This window comes from Amphiprion ocellaris, chromosome 23 (genome assembly GCF_022539595.1).
Source record: "Amphiprion ocellaris isolate individual 3 ecotype Okinawa chromosome 23, ASM2253959v1, whole genome shotgun sequence".
In the NCBI taxonomy this organism is placed as follows: domain Eukaryota; kingdom Metazoa; phylum Chordata; class Actinopteri; family Pomacentridae; genus Amphiprion; species Amphiprion ocellaris.
The window spans coordinates 10,170,132-10,188,604 of record NC_072788.1 but is presented as its reverse complement, the minus strand read 5'-3'; the positions used below and the strand labels follow the sequence as shown (position 1 = coordinate 10,188,604).

The window sequence follows — 18,473 nt, the reverse complement described above, 5'->3', positions numbered from 1 at the left end:
AAAAAAATCTAAACTGTTGTTTCAAATTAGCCTTTTTTAATTGCCAAAATTACACTTTAAATTACATTCAGAATGGAGGATTATGCACGCAGAACTCTAATGGACTTAAGTAGTGGTTGGGTGGGGTGGCCAGATTTTAATCTAAAGAGGACGTGGTCATCCACAACCACCCCTTTGCTCCGTCCCTGTTGGTTTGTGGACTAATAATAAATAAAGCCTCGAGTTTGGTCGTCGGCATCTTCATCTTTCAAAACCGGATGTGATGATCAAGGGCTGGATCTGACTTGAGGACACTATTCACTCTCATGGTATGCTTTTAGATGCGAAGGATTACACTGCTTTGGACGCTTGTTGGGCGTACAGTTCAGCAGTGCACAATAGATGACTGACCGCCGCTCTTCAACAGAAATCCACACAGGATTCCCCCTCTTATGTCTGGGCAAACATTGGCTACACTGGACTAGACAAAACTTCACCTGGAGGCTCTCTGCACTTGGATCTTAAACGGGACCAAAAACTTTCTCTCGAAAACAGTTAAGCAAAACTAATTTCCGAAAACATTTGAGGCAAGAAATAAGATGAATCTGTCTTCACTATAAATGAAAAACAGTTACTTTAAAGGTTTTTCGATAGTTCTGTGAAACACTGGATCACATTCGACTGTCTTTGTTTGCATAAAGTAGCTGAGACCTCAGTTTTATGCAAACAAGGAGCAGGCAACATGATGCCCAGTTTCTCGAAACACAATGAAGCTACCAAAATGCATTGTTCGGGGTCTCACATAGACAATAAATAGGAAGTGTTTCAGTGACGGATCCTGTGGACACATACCATCATACAGTAGCCACAGTCTATTTTACTCTAAATGTGACCATAATCTACAAAATGAACATCATGCTGTATTGAAGGAGGCTTTAAACTAGCGAGTGATATCGTAAACCTATTTGAAAAATATTCATTGAGGTAACACATCAAGTCAGACGTAGGCTCATTTTCTCATAGATTTCTATACAATCACACTTTGACAATCATTTGTCTCCTGCTGGCCCTATGACAGAACGCAGATTTAAGTCAATTTCTCATTGGCTTCACTTTTCAAACCTGGAGGCAAATCAAAAAATCTGAGATGAAGGTAAATTTTCCGTGAAAATATGTATTTAGAAAGGGAACATTTTATTCTGTCAAGGATTCATTTTCGTAACTGCCACCCTCATGTAACAGTCAGAAAGTCACACTCAGTTTGGAGGTTTTCAGGCTGTCTAACCATCCGAGCCTAAATAGATATCTTGTCCTCAGCTATTCGAGGTCACCCACCTGTGGTTGTCTGGTAGCATTCAGTGGACAAGACTGAACACTCTTACATAACACCTCCGACAAAGACGCTTTTGTCTCCTTTCATAGAACCAAAGACGTGGTGGACGACCTTCCTCAGAGTAGCGTGGTGATAAATGCAAGTAGTTTTGCAGGTTCAATTTCACTCTCTTGGTGCGAGACTGCACACTGCACACTTTGGCAGGATATTGAATTTAGAAGCCGAGCAAATGCTCCACCTGTATGGGCAATTTCCAGAGCAGGGCCGCATGTTTCTCTTGGTTTTCTATATAAGAAAATTGCCACAGTGGAGGTTGATGGAGGGAATAAAAGATAAAAAAAAAGACTGTGGGTACAACAATATGAACAGCTCTCTGATATGAAAAAAGTAAGATATACTGAAGATGAGATACACATATGAACTTCTGCATCAAGATATGGTGTGGCGCTATGTAAAAATTAAAAGTTTAAAGCAAAACAACGTGGAGATTTTGCTGCTGCCTCATTTTTGCTCCATTTCTCTGGGATAATGGGGTGTCAGAGAGAGAAACTATTCTCTCGGTATGTTGAACTTCATAAGATTCGCAGGGCACACTGGCTTTCCTGCTTCCCGTGACCACGTCTGATCAGCCACTGAGGGAAACAGAGCAGTGGGAGCGAGAAAATAAAGATGAAACCTTGTTGCCTTGCTTCAAACGGGCTTCTTGTGTTTCAAACTGAAAAGATGCTGCAAGGTTGTCTACACAAGTCCCTTGACACTCTGCCTCTTTGTCTCACAGACCCAGTTGCATATCTTGTAAAGTGAGGTGAGACAGGATTTTGGGGAAGTTGAGGGGATAGAGTGAGCACAAGTGTGTCTTCATATTGTTGTTTGTCAGCCTGTGACCTGATTAATGAAGTCTGAGAGCCACTGGTTGGTCCATTTTATTGATCCTCATGATGAGCCAAGGAGAAAACTGTTCTCCCCTGTAGGTAGAATAAATAGACATCTAAATTATACTGGTCATTCACTGTGAAAACTATTCTAGCTTTTGATATCAAGTTTTGTGCAACAATTCCAGGTACAAGCAAATTTCAAGAGGAAAGCAGTTCATTTAGTCTCTTTCTTGCCTAGAGTTAGATGAGAAGACGCCTGATATAAAGCCACAAGATGTGAGAATACAGTTAGCTTAGCTTAGCTATGAGACTGGAAGCTAAATTAAGGCAAATGTAGGCCCAACAGTGCTTTGAACCAAATGTTAAAAAGAGCATAAAATAATATGCTCAGTATCATGATACGCTCATGTTCAGGATTTTCTCTTCTAAATTTAGGACATGAAGATGCTAATATTTGCCAGTGAACAGTATCAATCAATTGTAATTTGTCTATATAATAACTTTCATGCAGCATGATGCAGTTTATAATGCGCCACAGATAACTGCTCAGTCAGACGGAACATGCAGAAAGTATAATAAAGCAAGAATTAAAAGGAATAGATAAAAAGATTAAAAGGACAAAACTGGCAACTTAATAAGAAAATAAAAATTTGATCATTAGATTAAAACCAAAGCATGAAAATACAAAAAAGAGCCAAAATATATATTATCAGAGCAAAAAAAAATTAAAATACAATAAAATAATAAACAATATACAATGAGATTAAAAACAAAGCATAAAAACACAATAAAAACAACACAAACTAGATACAATGTAATTAAAAACAAATTTAAACATTAAAATAATAAAAAATACAGTTAGACTAAAAATCTAAAAGCACTGTAAAATACTAAGAAACAGATACAAACAGATGAAAAACAATGCATGAAAATACCAAAAAGATGAATACAGCTCGATTAATAAATAAAATCTAAACATGAAATTTAAAAAAAACTAGATTAAAAGCTTCATAACATAGATTAAAAAGACAGACAGAATAAAATGTAACAACAGATAAACTATAAAATTAATTAACTAGACTTGCCTGAGACACAAAGGTCAACAGAAGCTGATTATTAGACTTGCAAGTATTTGGTTATAAACTTAAGATGTAAACAAACTGAAATTTTGATCTGAGAATGGCGCCACATATACAGTCTCCTCAGTCGCTTCACTTTTATCTCAATTTATTGGGTTCTAAATGTCATTTTAAATGGATAAATCTGCATTTTTGTAATCTAAACCCAATAGTCGACAATGACTTTGCCACAGAGTCTTCTTCAAAGTATTAGATTAAGGGTCCTAAAGCTTTTGTAAAAGAGAGATTTCAATTTTTGCTTTTTAAGAACCGTTTTTATTCACTCATGAGTTTCTGAGAGTAGTTTGATAGGAGAAAATGCCATTTTAGATACTTGAAATGAAGTCTAAAGCATAATAAATTGTTCAAAAAGTAAAGGGATGATTGCATCTATAGGACAAATATACAATATCAACCTTCTCCTTTAACTTTTAGCAAGGAAATAAACACATTCCAAGCTCCATTCATCTTATTTTAACCAGCAATTTATTTTTTTAAGACTGCAAAGATGCTTTTCTAGGAAACTCTGGACATCATACCAACTGTATCCACCCTGAAAGCAAAATTACTCTCTAGCTGCTTTGCACATTTGACACAGCCAATATTTCTTTGCTGTTTACTTCTGTTAATTAGCGCTTTGTTTATGTTCAACAACAGTGCAGAGGACGGTCTCCTAACAGTCAGCTTTTGTTGGAGTAATAACGTAAGAAAATACCATGTGGTGAAGTACTTAAATCGGGGAGGGGGATTTTTAAACCCATAATTTCACCTCTGTTCTAGAATCTCAGCACATCTGTGTGTATGTGTGTGTATTTACACAGACAGACAATTACAGCTGCCAACATGAATAACACACTCATTAAGTAGGACGCTAATATTCGAATGGCTGTCTTCCAAGTCCTCTGTTGTCTCTAACTCATCCTCGCGAGCACCAAGGAAAATGAAAGGTCAGTAAAACTTAGCGATTGCTGAACCGAGTCTCGCACTGACGGCATCTGATTGTATTTTATCTTCTTTTCAGTCCCATGATGGTACCAGCGAGGGAGGTGATTTTTCAATAGAGAATAAAGCCTGTGTGTGTCATCTAGTTACCATGTACAACACAGTGGCTCGGCAATTCAATTTAAAGTTCAGAGAAATACTTAGATTCTGACTAAAAGTCCCCCAGGATAAACTTTGATCTTGGGAAGCTAAAAGTCAGGACCTTATTCACATTCTGTTCTTTACATAAATTATTCATATCAGGCTCTTGGTAAAGCTGTTTTCTTGTACTTTATATCAGTAAAACAGAGAACAGATGAATGAATTACCCACTCAAGGACTTAAAATCATTTATATTAAGCTAATTTACATTCAAAGGAAATTCATTAGGTTACTTTCTTTCCCTATCCCATCTCCTTATCTATATATTTGCTTGTAAATGGCAAAGAACAAGTGGAATATTATCAGTGGTATGTCGTGTCGAATGATAAACAATGAGGATATAATTTTCCACTTGACCTTGGACACTGCTTCTTTTTGCGCATTATTCGGTGCTCATTAGATGGAGTGAGAGATCAGAAAAACGTATTTGTATTCATTCGATATGCTTGTAAAATTTGCTCATCCGTGATAATAAAATCACAAATACAATCTGTGAAATGCAAAACTGGCCAGGCATGAAATTCCTGTCGGAGACTTGTGAAGCGATGCAGCAAAAAGCGGTGTGGGGGAATGAAATAAACCTGCGAACGGAGACGCCATGACTGTTGGAATACAAAGTAAGAGATCTTAATCTAAGTCAGTGCCTCGGACTGCGAACACAGAAAAACCCAGCAGATTTAGTGAGACACAAGGACAACATTGTGCTTTTTCTTGCAACCTGGGGTCAAGGGATTAATGGAACAATGGATTCTCTCATTCCTTCGAGGTGACCTTTGCTCATATTCCACCTTAAGAGCAGGACCCAGAACCAAAGGTCTTGTTTCGGTCTCTGCTAAATGTCCTGCAGGATTTAAAACAAAAGCTCGACTTTGACTCGAGAAGTTTGTTCATGCACACCCTGCTGCCGCATTACAGGCGTCTGATTTGTTACAAAACCATGGACATCAAGGACAAAGGGCCAAACTTCTCATCATGGGCACCAGGCCAGCTCGTATTAGTCTGGCTGGCCTCAAAAGCGCTCCATCATTCTTTCAATGTCGCCGGGTTGGGGTAAGACGAGCTGTTTGACCCCAGCAGTTAAAGAAATGAGCTGCTCTATGGACTCAGTGATGGAGATAAGCTGTTTAATTGCTGTAATTTAAGTACTATTACCTTTTCTTTGTCCAGTGTAGGACTTCTGTCTAATTACACAGCGGAGAAGAGTAACTTAGGAAATCAAATAGAAGATTATTTAAACCACAAAAGGAATCTGCAGCAACTCAAGGCTGCATTTAAAGCTAAACACTGGCATCAGCACGCTCAGCTAACAGTGCTAGCATGTTAATGTTTAGCTGACATCATATTGACCATGTTTTATCCAAAGAGCTTCAGTAAAGAACTGGGCTTCTTTTGTTCGTTCTTGGAGATGTTTCAGCTCTCATCCATTCTTAAAAAAACAAAAGAAATCCAGTTGCTTTTGACTGAAGCTCTTAGGATTTCCATCTCTGAGTTGCCTGAATTTTTTATTGCATAAAATATGTTATTTGTAAAATATTAGATTCATATATTAAATACTTTACAAGAGAGAGAGAAAAAAGAATCCCTCTCCACCCATTTTCAGCAGAATCTCTCAAAAATATGAAGGATAAAACCCTGAACCTTTCACCGTTACTTCTCATCATGTCACTGATTGAGAATCTGCATATTGGAGAAGTAGGTCAAATAATCTCTGGTTGTAGGTGAGTTAAAACATGAAAAAAATGACACCATCATGTAAAGTCCCACATTTGGGCTCATATTAACAAATAACTGATAGCAGAAATCAGCTAGTGATATTTTCTGAATCCTTTGTAGCTTCATGTCGCAATAATACAAAATTAAACACTGAATGCTTTTTTATTATGAAATACTTCATCACAAAAATGAAATAATCAATATTATTGTTGACAGTGAGAAGTTGGACCACAAAAACAAAAATATTGCTAGATAGCCTGATCCAGATAGAACAAGATCTGTAGCTTCAAACTGGTTAAAGATAAAGTTTCAAGCAAATCAGAGATGATCAAGCAGAAGTAACCTGATGATTTGAGATGGAATAACCCGTAAGAGGCTCATGATATAGATGATAAATTAAGGAGGTTCCCAAAGTTTTTACAGTTCATTTGGAAAGGTACTTAGATATATGTAAGTCGACCTCACTGTAGCCCTTAAGGGAAGCTGAGGGGATCAGTATGTGGAAGGATTCATCATGTGGAGACCATGAATGTCTGTTCACAACTATGTTAAAGTTCATCTTGGAAATCCTCTGGGGACCATGAACATCTCTGCAGAATCTCTCTTACAGCTGTTGAGATATTCCAGTTTGGATCTAGAGCTTTGCTGCTAGAGTGGTTAAAAATAAAATGCAAAACTGTTATGTGAAAAAAAAAGAAGAAAAGATTGGAGCTTGTCTATAAACATCTGCAACGCCGTCTCCCTGAGCGTCAGAAGAAGTCAGGCAGGGTGTGCGGCACAAATTAAAGGCCTCATTAGTACACTTCTTACCTCTCGCTGTCTCCAGCGGACTAATGGGCCGGCGTTGCAGGGACTTGGCTGGAGCACAGTGCAGGCTCAACAGGAAACTGAAGCCCCATGGGAATTCCACTATCACAGGACTCTCACTATCCTCTTTCATTGTTCGACAATTTGGGTTGGGTTAATTCTGGGTCATCTCATTACGCCTCACACCAGAGGTGACAGTGAAGTGAGGTGGTTTTATATTTGCTGCTCTCAATGACTTCAGCCTGGATTGCTCATCAGTAATCGTCCGTGGTGGGTTTGAGGGATGACCTAATTATCTCCACCACAGTGAACAATGTACAGAAATTTCAATTTTTCCTGCTAAGCACACTTGGGCATTTTAACCTTTAGTGCAATATACAGATGACTCAGCAAAGTTGTATTCCTCTGATGCCTGATTATTTATTGCTACAACAGCGAAAGAGTGACATCTGAACAGTGATGAAAACTAGAAGGAAGCTGAGCTGTTTGAGTGGTAACTACAGAAGATGTTGAGGAATAAATCGAAGAAAATCAAAGAAAAACACGTTTTTTTTGATATCCAAGAGAAAGACATGCCCATGAGAGAGCAAAACCCTCCGAGTTGTACATTCTGTATGGCACTGAGGCTGCACGGTGGCCTTGTCACTTACATTCTTGAAGCCGCGGTACAGGATCTGTAGCTCCTTGCGGGAGAAACGTGTCTGGGCTTCGAGCTGTTCCAGGCCCTCAGGGCGATGGCGGACTGCAGATAGTTCAAGCTCATCTTCAACGCTGTCTGGAGAGTAGGAGGGAGAAGGTCAGATGTGAACAGATGCCGGCAAGAGGCTTTGTAAATTTGCATTTTTTGAAGCTGGGATTCTCGATCACACTTATAAATATCGGCAGCAGCTTTGCGAATAAACTCAGACATTTAGCAACACCTCGATTCAAAATGCCAAAATCCAACATGCTGCCAAGAAGTGGCATCACATTCTCGACAAATCCATTCAAATGAGTCAATTCTGAATCACTTTCACCTCATTAGACCAGGTTCCTCTATTTGGATCCGTCACAAAATCAAACCAAAATCTGAATGCCCTTTTCTTCTCTACAACAAACAAACAGCAGGGATAATTGGTGTTATTGAGACCCCAGAACGCAACAAATGGTCATGGCAGAGAGCTTTCTTCATGAAAGAGGGCGGCTGAACCATGTGAAGTGTTTTAATGGGCCTGTAATGATGGCAGATGCTGTCTGGGCACTGTCACTGACTGCACTGTCCTCGCAGCGCAGTATTTGACTCGTCTTGTTGGCACAGGGCCTCTCATATACCTGAAGTGTGACATGCTGTCTAAGTGCCTCATTAGCTCCAACAGTCTTATTGTGGCATACGGCCAAAAGGCCAAATCTTCTAACGGACCACAATTAACCTGCTGCTGTCATGCTAATAGTGTGGATTCACAGATGAATTTACCTGATTTATTATTGGGGAAATAAAACAGCTGCTTGAGCTCATTTTCATCATCACATTTGTCCAGAAGCTATAGACTTACAGCAGTGTAAATAGTAGATTCACCTACAACAATATTGAGCTCGGAGTAATTTCAGACTACACAAACAATCTGCATACAGTAGCACATCATTTCACACATTCAACAAGCATTTTGTAAACTTCTACAAAACCAAAGCGCTCCGCATGAAACAGTGACCAGGATTTCTAAAAATGAATGTTGTAGCTGATATGCAGCTGCAGCAATCATAGTGTATATTGAGTGTCTGCTCTAATCTCAGGAAAACCACAAGAAGGAAAAAAAAACAGCAACAACAAACAACAAAAAATCAGCAGAGAGAGACACATAGAGAGAAAGAGCCTTGGAAGAGCCACTTGCTTTGATTACTGGAGGATGACTTTTTGGCTGTGGAGCATGGAAAGAGCCTCATGAGTCGAGCTCTCACTCCGCGCTTGTGGACAATCTGAGGGTAACCTGGGAAATATAGCATGAGGTCTTGTTGTTACCAGGAAACTAACAGCCTCAGTACATCTTAGGAAAGTGGACATGCATCAGGGGAGGGTTTATTAAGGTTAATAAAGATACAAGGTTACTTTTCTGCTTCTTCAGGACAACACAGAATTTAAACATGCACCAGGCAGCATCAAAAGACAAGGCTTGAATTTGGTAGACTTTAAAATCAGGCAAATCATTTAATTAGGCCTCGGTAGTGCTCTGTGAAGCCTTACCTCTACACAGTGGTGCTTTGGGCTTAATGCTAATGTGAGAAATCCAACAAGCTCACAATGACAACGCAAAAATATGGATGTTGAGCAGTAATGATGTTCATCATCTTAGTTTAGCTTGTTTTATGATGACCTTTGCTAAATAGCACGAAACACAAAATTAAATGGAAGATATTGGAACAACAAGAGTCTGTGGAAATTTTTTTGGTTTTCCATTGAGTAGTTGAGAAATTTCAATCTGGACCATTTGGTACATCAACAGACTGGCTTTTCCAACCATAAAGACATGGAAAAAATCCCAGCACTGAAATGATAACAATTAAAAATTTAAAAAAAAAAAAAAAAAAACTGTTTCAACCTGTTTTTTGATCAGGCTTTCATCAATTTAAGCATAATAGACATTTTTTATTTATCAAATGCCATACTCTGCAAAGAGGGATCTTTTAGCACCCACTAAAGAGGTTTGTAGCAAGCTGAAAATGTAAGGGAAGTCAGGAATTGATTGATAAACTGTGCACTGTAAAAACAAATAAAAATTCTGTGAACATTTGGCAGCAAGGGTGACAGAAAAAATATGCTAAAACCTGCAGAATACTAAAACTTTTAAAATCTGTAAAACTAGGAAACGAACAGCAAATATCTCTAAAATAACGATATTTTCACCTGATATGAATACAGTAAAACACTGAAATGTAATGGCTTTGTAAAATAAACTATTATTCAAAAAACAGATTATTAATGTGGACACAGCTGTAGTCTGTTTTTAGTACCTTTTCTGTGATTTTACAAATTATTATGCCATTTTAAAAAAAATGTGAAAATCTCAGTGAAACAAATTTGAAAAAAAACTGTTAAAATATTAACCAGCTCAAAATAATTTTTCTCTCAAATAACAGCAATAATCTATGAAATAATATTTTTATTGGTCTGATTTCAGTGCAGTAAAAATAGTCTAATTTTAGGATCAAATATTGTAAATGAATGAATTACCATTTATAAAAATACAGATTTTTGATGTGGAAATTTTTTAGTTTTTACCTTTTTTGCAGTTAATATGTAAACTAATACTTTTTTTCTGCGATATGTTTCAGTATTTTAATATATAAATTGAGTAAATTGTTCACAAAATTACAATCTGTTATGAACATTAATTTTTTCCAGTTCATATTATTTCAACCTATATCAGGAAACTGGCTCAAGTTCAAGAATGGCATCACTGCAAGTCAAGAGGCAGTAGTTCACTGGGTTACATTTCTTATTAATGAGTCTCTAAGCACATTGTAGGTCACCGGTGTAAAGGACAGGCTCTGAATATGATATGGACCCAGTGACCTCACAACTGGGTGTAAGCTAATATCTCATCAGGTATCATCTTTTTTTCACACTCAATATAACAAAGGCGGGGAACCAGAGCGGACTATCCGAGGTGTGAATGGATGATCACGGTACACCACAGAAACACTCGCGTTGTAGGCAGCACCGCTGTCTGAGTGTGAAAGTCATTAAGTCCACAGCCTCGCCTTAAAAGTTGCACAAACCCATTTCCCCTGCCACTCCGGGGTATTCTGAAAAATTTAGTGCCAAGTTTGACGGCAGCGGTGGACGTTAAGATGAGTCCTTGAGTCCTAATTAATTGCGAGACTGTAGGTAGCAGGTAAAAATAATAACAGAGCTGAAGCTCATGGCATGTTTGTACCAAGTCAAACAGACGACAGGATGGCCGATGGGAGTTTTAAGAGGCCTCCATAAAGCTGGGCTATAAAGAGATGTAGTCGTAACAATTACATCATAGAGCAGAGAAAATTGTGTCATAAATCCGCAACATCATGGAGGTAGAGAGGCTGAGAAAAGCTCAGTGTACAGCTAGATGGCAAGAGAAAATGATACCTGAAAAATGTTGTTAAACTGAATTAGACTGATTACTTTATATGTTAGTCTTTTGGTTGTTCTATTGCAGTGATGAGATGTTTTGTAGTTACACTAGAGATGTATGAGATTTTGCTTTATTCACTGCTATTCACAGATAAAAAAAAAACTGCCTGGAATGGAGGAAGAATGAAGCTTCTTAAGCTGACAAGAAAGCTGACAAAAAAAAGTTAAAATCTAATGCGTCTGAACCATTTCACCCTGAAAATGTAAACACCACATGCTGTGTTAATGGACTACAGGCCACACACTCCATAAAATAAACAGAGGTAGCCACACAGAGCTGGACAATTTTAATAGGGATGACCATTACTCACACTGGGGTGGCAGAGAAATTAGATCTTGCAATTTTTCTCTGCCTGGAAAATCACTGTAGGTCAAATAGTTCATTTGTCTGGTCATTTTCTATTGTCATTCGCTTTTACAGGCGTTAAAGTACACCATGAGGACTCATTTATAACAGGTGCTTTTATGAAATCCTCAAATGAGTGAAGATAAAACAATCTGGAACAGTTTTTGCAAATGATGCTTTTGTAAACGTTGATATTATGATATATATTACATTAGCACATAGCTAATTCTGTCTAGTTCTATCAGTATGTGTGTAGCCTTTTATCAGGCTTTACTATTGGTTGCATGGATGTGAAGATACTATACACTTTCACACAGTAGTCACTTGTCAATCACAAAGTAGCCCCAACTTAAAACAGACCCTGGATTATTGTCTGTTTTACTCTAAATTAAATCCTAAGTTACTAAATAAACATTATAATGCATTGAAGGAGATTTAAAACTAGCAATTGAGACCAGAAAAATATTTGAAAAATGTTTAACAATTAAACAAATCAAGTGAGAAGTAGGGTCATTTTCTCAATAGACTTCTATATAATCTGACTTGAAGAGTCGCCCCCTGTTGGCCCTTAGAAAGAACGTAAATTTACAAGGTTACTTTGCAGACCTGGAGGCTATGCTTCTGTGGTTCAAATGCAGTCTGTGCTACAGTAAAACCACAGAGCAGATGGTTAAAAGCTCCTGGCCCCGGCACTGTGTTCATAACAAAATTACTGTGCACAACAAACCTGACTGCTGTGAAAGATACTGCTGAGTTGCTCCTATTGAAGGCCGATTCATATCGCCCCCTATAATAACGCAATAACTTTGAGAGTTAAAGGATGAAGCTCTCATCTGTTCTTGTTAACTTCCTGACACACACCTTCCTACCTGAGCGGAGACGAGACGTTTGAGTGCCCTCGCTGAGGTTGAATTAGACAGATGTTGCTTTTGTTGCAAAGATATATTGCTCTTGACAGCAAGCTGGCTTTATTTGGAAGCATCACTACACTCCAGAGAGACATCTTTTTCCACCTTGGAGCTCAAGGACAATGTGGTGGGCTTCGGTACAGGGCTGAGATTAGGATGCAGTTCAGACATTATGACTGAAAGAGCAAAATCAAACTATCTCTATAATAAAACTAAAAGCATGACTGTTGGTGAAAAACTTGAACCAATGTGAAGGCAATAAAACGTGATCTCTAAAGTGGAATAAAGCAAAGCCTGAGTGACACAGTGCTTAATCGGGCTGGAAAAGAGCATGCAGTCGTGGCTGGCTAATTAATGTTTGCCCTTTTTATTTTATTGACAAATTGGATCTGACGCTTGACTGTGTGTGTGTGATAAAGCAGAGACTAGCTCATGCTGTGCCCTGGTGCAAAGATCATAGTTCACCACTTTGCTGATATTGCACTTGTATCCAATTTATCAAACGTCTTCAATAGGTGTCATTGTCCTGAAGAATCAAGAAAAGCAAGCAAGCCAGTTCTGAAACATTTCCCTTATTACGTGCACACACATAGTCTTGTCATACTTTTGCCTTCCTCGAAAGAAAAAAACACCAACCACAGCAGCATTGTGAGCGACAGCAGCCTTTAATAGCAGGTCGTAGCTGAATGTACAGCTCATCAGAAATGTAATTCACAGCCTCCTCTGAGTAACAAGGCAGCCATGACCATTTTTGCCCTCCAGCAATACCAGAGAATAAGACTGACCCCCCTGTGAGGGTCATAAACAAAGAAAAATGCCTCAGCCACATTTAATTACCACTGGACATATGTAACTAGCTTTGTAGACTACAGTCATAAAATGGTCTACTACACATATCTTTTGACAAAGCTGCAAAAATACTTAAACCTTGAAAAATGAATGTGAGTATATTACCCCCGAAAATGAGCCTGGACTGATCAATCATGACTCAACTGCTACACTCCCTCAAGGTTTATAATTCAAGACTCATTTATCTTGAAGGTAATGTCAGGCTGGAGGGTAAAACTCTCACTAGCCCTAAATCAATTGGATCCATAAAGCCAAAAAGAGTGGCTAATAAATAACTGATAAATCTATATCATGCACAAACTAAAATGCATTCAGATGGCCACACTTGGCTGTTGAAAATCAATAAATCTTGGCTCAATCCTTGTGCTAAAGTCTGATGAATGGTGCTGCTGAGTTTGCGGCTTCTTGGCTGTGCTATCAGGGTATATGTACAGTACTTGCTACACAGAGGCAAATGATGGCCCGAGGGACCGCATGGTACAGATAAATTTAATACAGTATGGGCAAAAAACTTACATCAAAATTATTAAATGGACCTTTAATAGGGGAAGTCTATATTTATTCTGTGTGAAATTGACCAAGACAGTTTTTAATATCAGACTCTGACTACATTTATCACACAATGCATTTTTATTTCCCCATTGCATGTCTTAGCTTAGCTTTTTCTAAGACTTTTCTCGATAAAGTTGTCAGTCAAAAATTGTGTAGCTGCATCTGTGTGTGAAATAGATGTCTGTTGTCAAGAGCTTCTGTTTGTGTCTCTGTGTGTCTCTAAAATGAGCTCTTAACTTATGCAGTTTAACTCCTCGCCGCTTCCTTTAGCACCATGGCGCCAAGAAGGCAGGGCCCACAAAAGTAGGCCATGACTCCAAGGGAGCACAATTTATCCTCTGACAGTTACAGTTAGATACTGTTACGTGCACCAGCACCAAGGATGTCAGCCTATACAGCTTTGGCCTGAAGATGTTCGGCCACAGTTTGGACAGTGGCTCCGGGTTACAGTTAATGGCCAAATTAGTCTAATTGAATCGGTCCCGGTGACCTTTCTACGTTTCACTTAATGCTGAGAATACAAAGGCTTGTTTCCATGCAGGTAATGTGAAAACCTGTTTAAATAATGAAATAGCTCATGCAAAGTTGTTTTTGAGGAGGGGGTGAGGAGGGGAGTGATGCTGAAAACAAGATACTTAAAAAACTGAGCTTCACATTTAAGCTTTTACAGAAAGACTACAGGCATGCAGCAGCTTTGTGAGGCAGTGCTCTCTAGAGCCAAGATAATGTATCCATTGGTCAGTATAATTGGTGAATACTGGTTTGTCACAGATATATAGGTCCATCCATCCATTATCTATACACCGCTTAATCCTCATTAGGGTCATGGAGGGGCTGAAGCCTATCCCAGGTGACTTAGGGTGAAGGCAAGGGACACCCTGGACAGGTCACCAGTCTATCACAGGGCTGCACATAGAGACAAACAATCACACTCACATTCACACCTACGGACAACTTAGAGTTACCAATTAACCTGTTATTGGACTGTGGGAGGAAGCCAGAGTTGAAAGGTCGCGATCCTGGGATCTTCTAGCTGGAAGGCGAAAGTGCTAACCACCACACCACTGTGCAGCCCAGATATATAGGTAATGGTGTAAATGTTGCCCAATATGTAACTATATGGAATATGGAAACTTTATTTTACAGAAAATAACACAGAAAAATCTGCTTGGGATAATATAAAAACTGTGTCATCATGGTCCTGCACTGTCTGCAGCAGATGTAGCAGAGCACATATCACAACTGAGCAGATGGTGGTGTGGAGTCGAGCAGTGTCCCTATGGCAAATAGCAAACAAATCTGCATAAGAAATTCATGAAAAGTTACCAAACTCTGACATAATTATAAAAAAATATACTGACCAACATTTTGTCAGAAATATGAGTCTGACCGAAATGATTCAAGCACTCATTCTGGTTGTAAAACTAAATGCAAAGACATAATAACTCTAAAACGGATATGACAAACTATGATTCCTGCACGTCATCAGGATAGTTTTGGATTCATGAGAAAATAGGTTCTTAACAATTCTTGGATGCACATACAGCACATCCTTAAAATGAAAGGATCTGTGAGTCAAACTGAGCCTGTTTTATTTAGTAGTCAGTGAAGCCAAATCTTTAATCCTTTTAAGTGCTCCGTATACTATATTCATAGGCATGGCAGGTTCTTTTAGGATGATTTTAAGTACCACGTTACTTGTTGATAACTCATCTTAACTGAAGGTACATTATGGTAAATTTACAATAATTAATAATTGGTTTCATGCTTGAAAGACACACAATCATCACCTAACTTTGAGTAAATAAACCACATTCTTTAAAAAGACACTTATTTGAAGCTAGTGCAGCAGTGATGCTGATTAAAGGTTTTGGTTTCAACAGACAATAAATTCTTTGATCAGACGCTCTATTGCTTCTTTGGGGTTTGCGAGTGATTGATCGTAACATCCCAAACTGCCCAAGGAAACTGCCAGAATAAATCAGGATTCTTCACATTCACAAACTCAGCCAACCATGACGCTTGCCATCGATAAGCTCCCAATGACACCTCATCTCGCTGTCGCTGACAAACTTAACACCTGAACCAAACTCGGAGCCTGATCTTATCTCAGCCTCAGCTCACTCCTAATATAGCCTGTTCTCAGTCCCGGTAATACAGCACAGGAAAAGTCACCAGCAAACTGCGGGTATCAAGTTCATCATGAGGCTGTGCTGTGTCTACTGCTGTCCATTTAAGGACAAAATATGGAAAAGCAGGTATAAGTGACCGCAACGGCCATCAATGGCAGCAGTAGTTAGACATGATCATAAAGTTTTAGGCTTTAAGCTGATATTACGATTTAATATCCAAGAGAAATTCAAATTGGAATTTAAATTCTGAGGTGTCAGTATGATTCTATCATTTCTTTAGGCACATTATAATCAGTCCCATTTTCTGGGATATTTTGAGTCCCCTCTGTGAATGATTGTATCTGGCAATGGACTCCAGTGCTGTAGCTCCTTTTTACTGCATCTTAATGTGAGTCTGAGCTGGTTTCTAGATCAGAAGTGATTAATTGCTCTGCAGGAAGATGGATTATCTTACTTCGCTAGCGATTCAGTGTGACAGTGGTTCAGTGACACATGATATCAACATGGGAAACAGATTTTGTGTTTGTACTTTTTCAGAAGTGGATGTGTAGGACAGTGAACAGCAGATTTTTATGGGGCAATTAGAAAATTTTTTTGCAGCTAAGTCTCGCGCTGTGTGACTTGAGAGAATTCCTAATGAGGAGTTCAACACCAACCTTCCTTGATCCTTAATTTCAAACACAACTTGCTTCAATGAAGATTTGAAAAACTCCTTGCTGTTTGAACACCTTCTGTTTAATGAGTTTTACTAAGAGCTTTTCACGTGGTAATTACTGATAAATCTGACACCGAAATGAACATGGATTGACTGAAGTGATATATTTTGTGATGAATGCTAAAGAAAGACTTTGCTGACATGTTGACAGACCTCACCCCAGGTATTAAAGTCAGCGGCTTCCAGGTGTCAATCTCTGAACATCTTAATCTGCCTCCTGCGGACATCGACCAGATGGTATCAAAGGAAAAATCCGAGGGCGACTGTCTCTTTCATCAGCAAAGTTTTACTCTAATACGAAAAACACACTGTAATTTCATTGCGTCTGCTGATTTAAATGAACTTTAAACATATTTCAACCTGCAACATAGCTATTTGCTTTTCGCTCATACGTGTTGCATACATGTTGTAGAATACAGTCAAAATAAAAAATCAAACAGTAATATGGAGATAAAACTCACTGATTCAATTGATAGCTGTATGCATAATGTCCAAGTCAAAGCTAATGACTGGGCCCCCTGCTATACTCACTTGTCAATACCTCTTTCCATTTTAAATTTAACCCCCCCCATATTTCTAAAGGTCAGCTCAGTATTAGTAACTACGCATTAGTCTGCGCATAGGACATTTACAGAAGGTCAGATTGTCATATGGCTAGTTGTGCACAAATGCAGAGGCATGGCCTTTTGGCCCAATTAAATCTAATACAATCAGCAAGAGCCTGGGAATAGGGGGCTACTTTCAAACTCAGGATTGACTTCAATTCAGCGTTTAACTCCCAAAGCGCCATGTTGTTTTTGAGGAAAACAGGGACAAATGTGACACTTTGCAACTTGCAATTACATGTAGAAGAGGATGACAGCAGATGAGCAATGTCTGGCAGCCTATTCTGGCACGATTCCCAAAAATACACTGATGTGATAACAAACTGACCAACTCTACAGGCATAGGTCATCTCTCAGCAGAATACTAAATTGGGAAAAAGTGTTGTGTGGCTATTTTGATTTATTGCTCAAGTAATGCCTCTATCGACAGTAAACATCTGCTTCCCGATGAGACCTCTGCCTCAGATGTTAAACATAATGAGAGTGCATTGATGTAATATTTACATACAGTGTGTTTACCCTTGGAACCCAGCCATATTAGATGGAAAGACATGAGTGAAAAGGAATTTAATATATAGAGAGAGCCTTTATACATTTGATGCCTTTCAAAGGCCTCAGAGGAATGCTTTCTTTGTGCTTCAGAGGAAGGGAAAATTTTGAATATAACTCACGCTGGAACTCTTTCTAAATTGGAAGTCCATATAGGGAGTTCAGCATCTTTTGGCTCAGGTTCTCAGCTTTACTTTAATGTAGAATGGAGTTTGGAGGCATTTTAATCTGGTGGGAAATTACGAAGCTACGTAAATGCTTGTTAAAAAAAAAGGCTAGTGTCACTATGTGTATCAGAGAAACCACATGGCTGTCTCTGTAGAGATATGCTGACTGATACGAGTTCACCGTGAAAAGGTGAATGGAAGTGCAACACTACATAAGGCTGGAATCTCCAGATCTGCCTGCAGACAAAAGATAAAACATCTAACTCCACTGCAGTGGCTGACTTTGCTTTTCCTGAAGTGTAATGAATTCCCTGTTGCGGCACCAAATATTTTCTAATGCCCTAAAACAAATTATAGCAGATATCCTGAACACCAGAGCTGCCAAGAGTGGACATCTGCTGATTACAATTCTGCTTTTGCAAGTGTTAGATCTGCAGATCCAAGTCAATAAAGGAAAAGTAATTCAAACACAGTCTCCACCGTGTAATGAAAAAGCCTCATTTCATATCAGATAAATCAGATGGACGATGTGGAA

General features: G+C 38.7%; 1 protein-coding gene across 4 annotated transcripts in view; it reads right to left on the bottom strand.

Moving 5' to 3' along the window:
* Positions 1–18,473, bottom strand: part of kcnip4a (potassium voltage-gated channel interacting protein 4a) — a 140,496-nt gene that overhangs the window by 7,796 nt on the left and 114,227 nt on the right. For 3 of the 4 annotated variants that reach the window (XM_035945097.2, XM_023263538.3, XM_023263536.3), the window contains one exon: positions 7,619–7,743. In XM_035945097.2, coding sequence (XP_035800990.1) covers positions 7,619–7,743 — 125 coding nt within the window. Of the gene's footprint in view, positions 1–7,618; positions 7,744–8,832; positions 8,933–18,473 lie in introns of all 4 variants that reach the window. The other variant, XM_055007586.1, reaches the window with a different exon arrangement.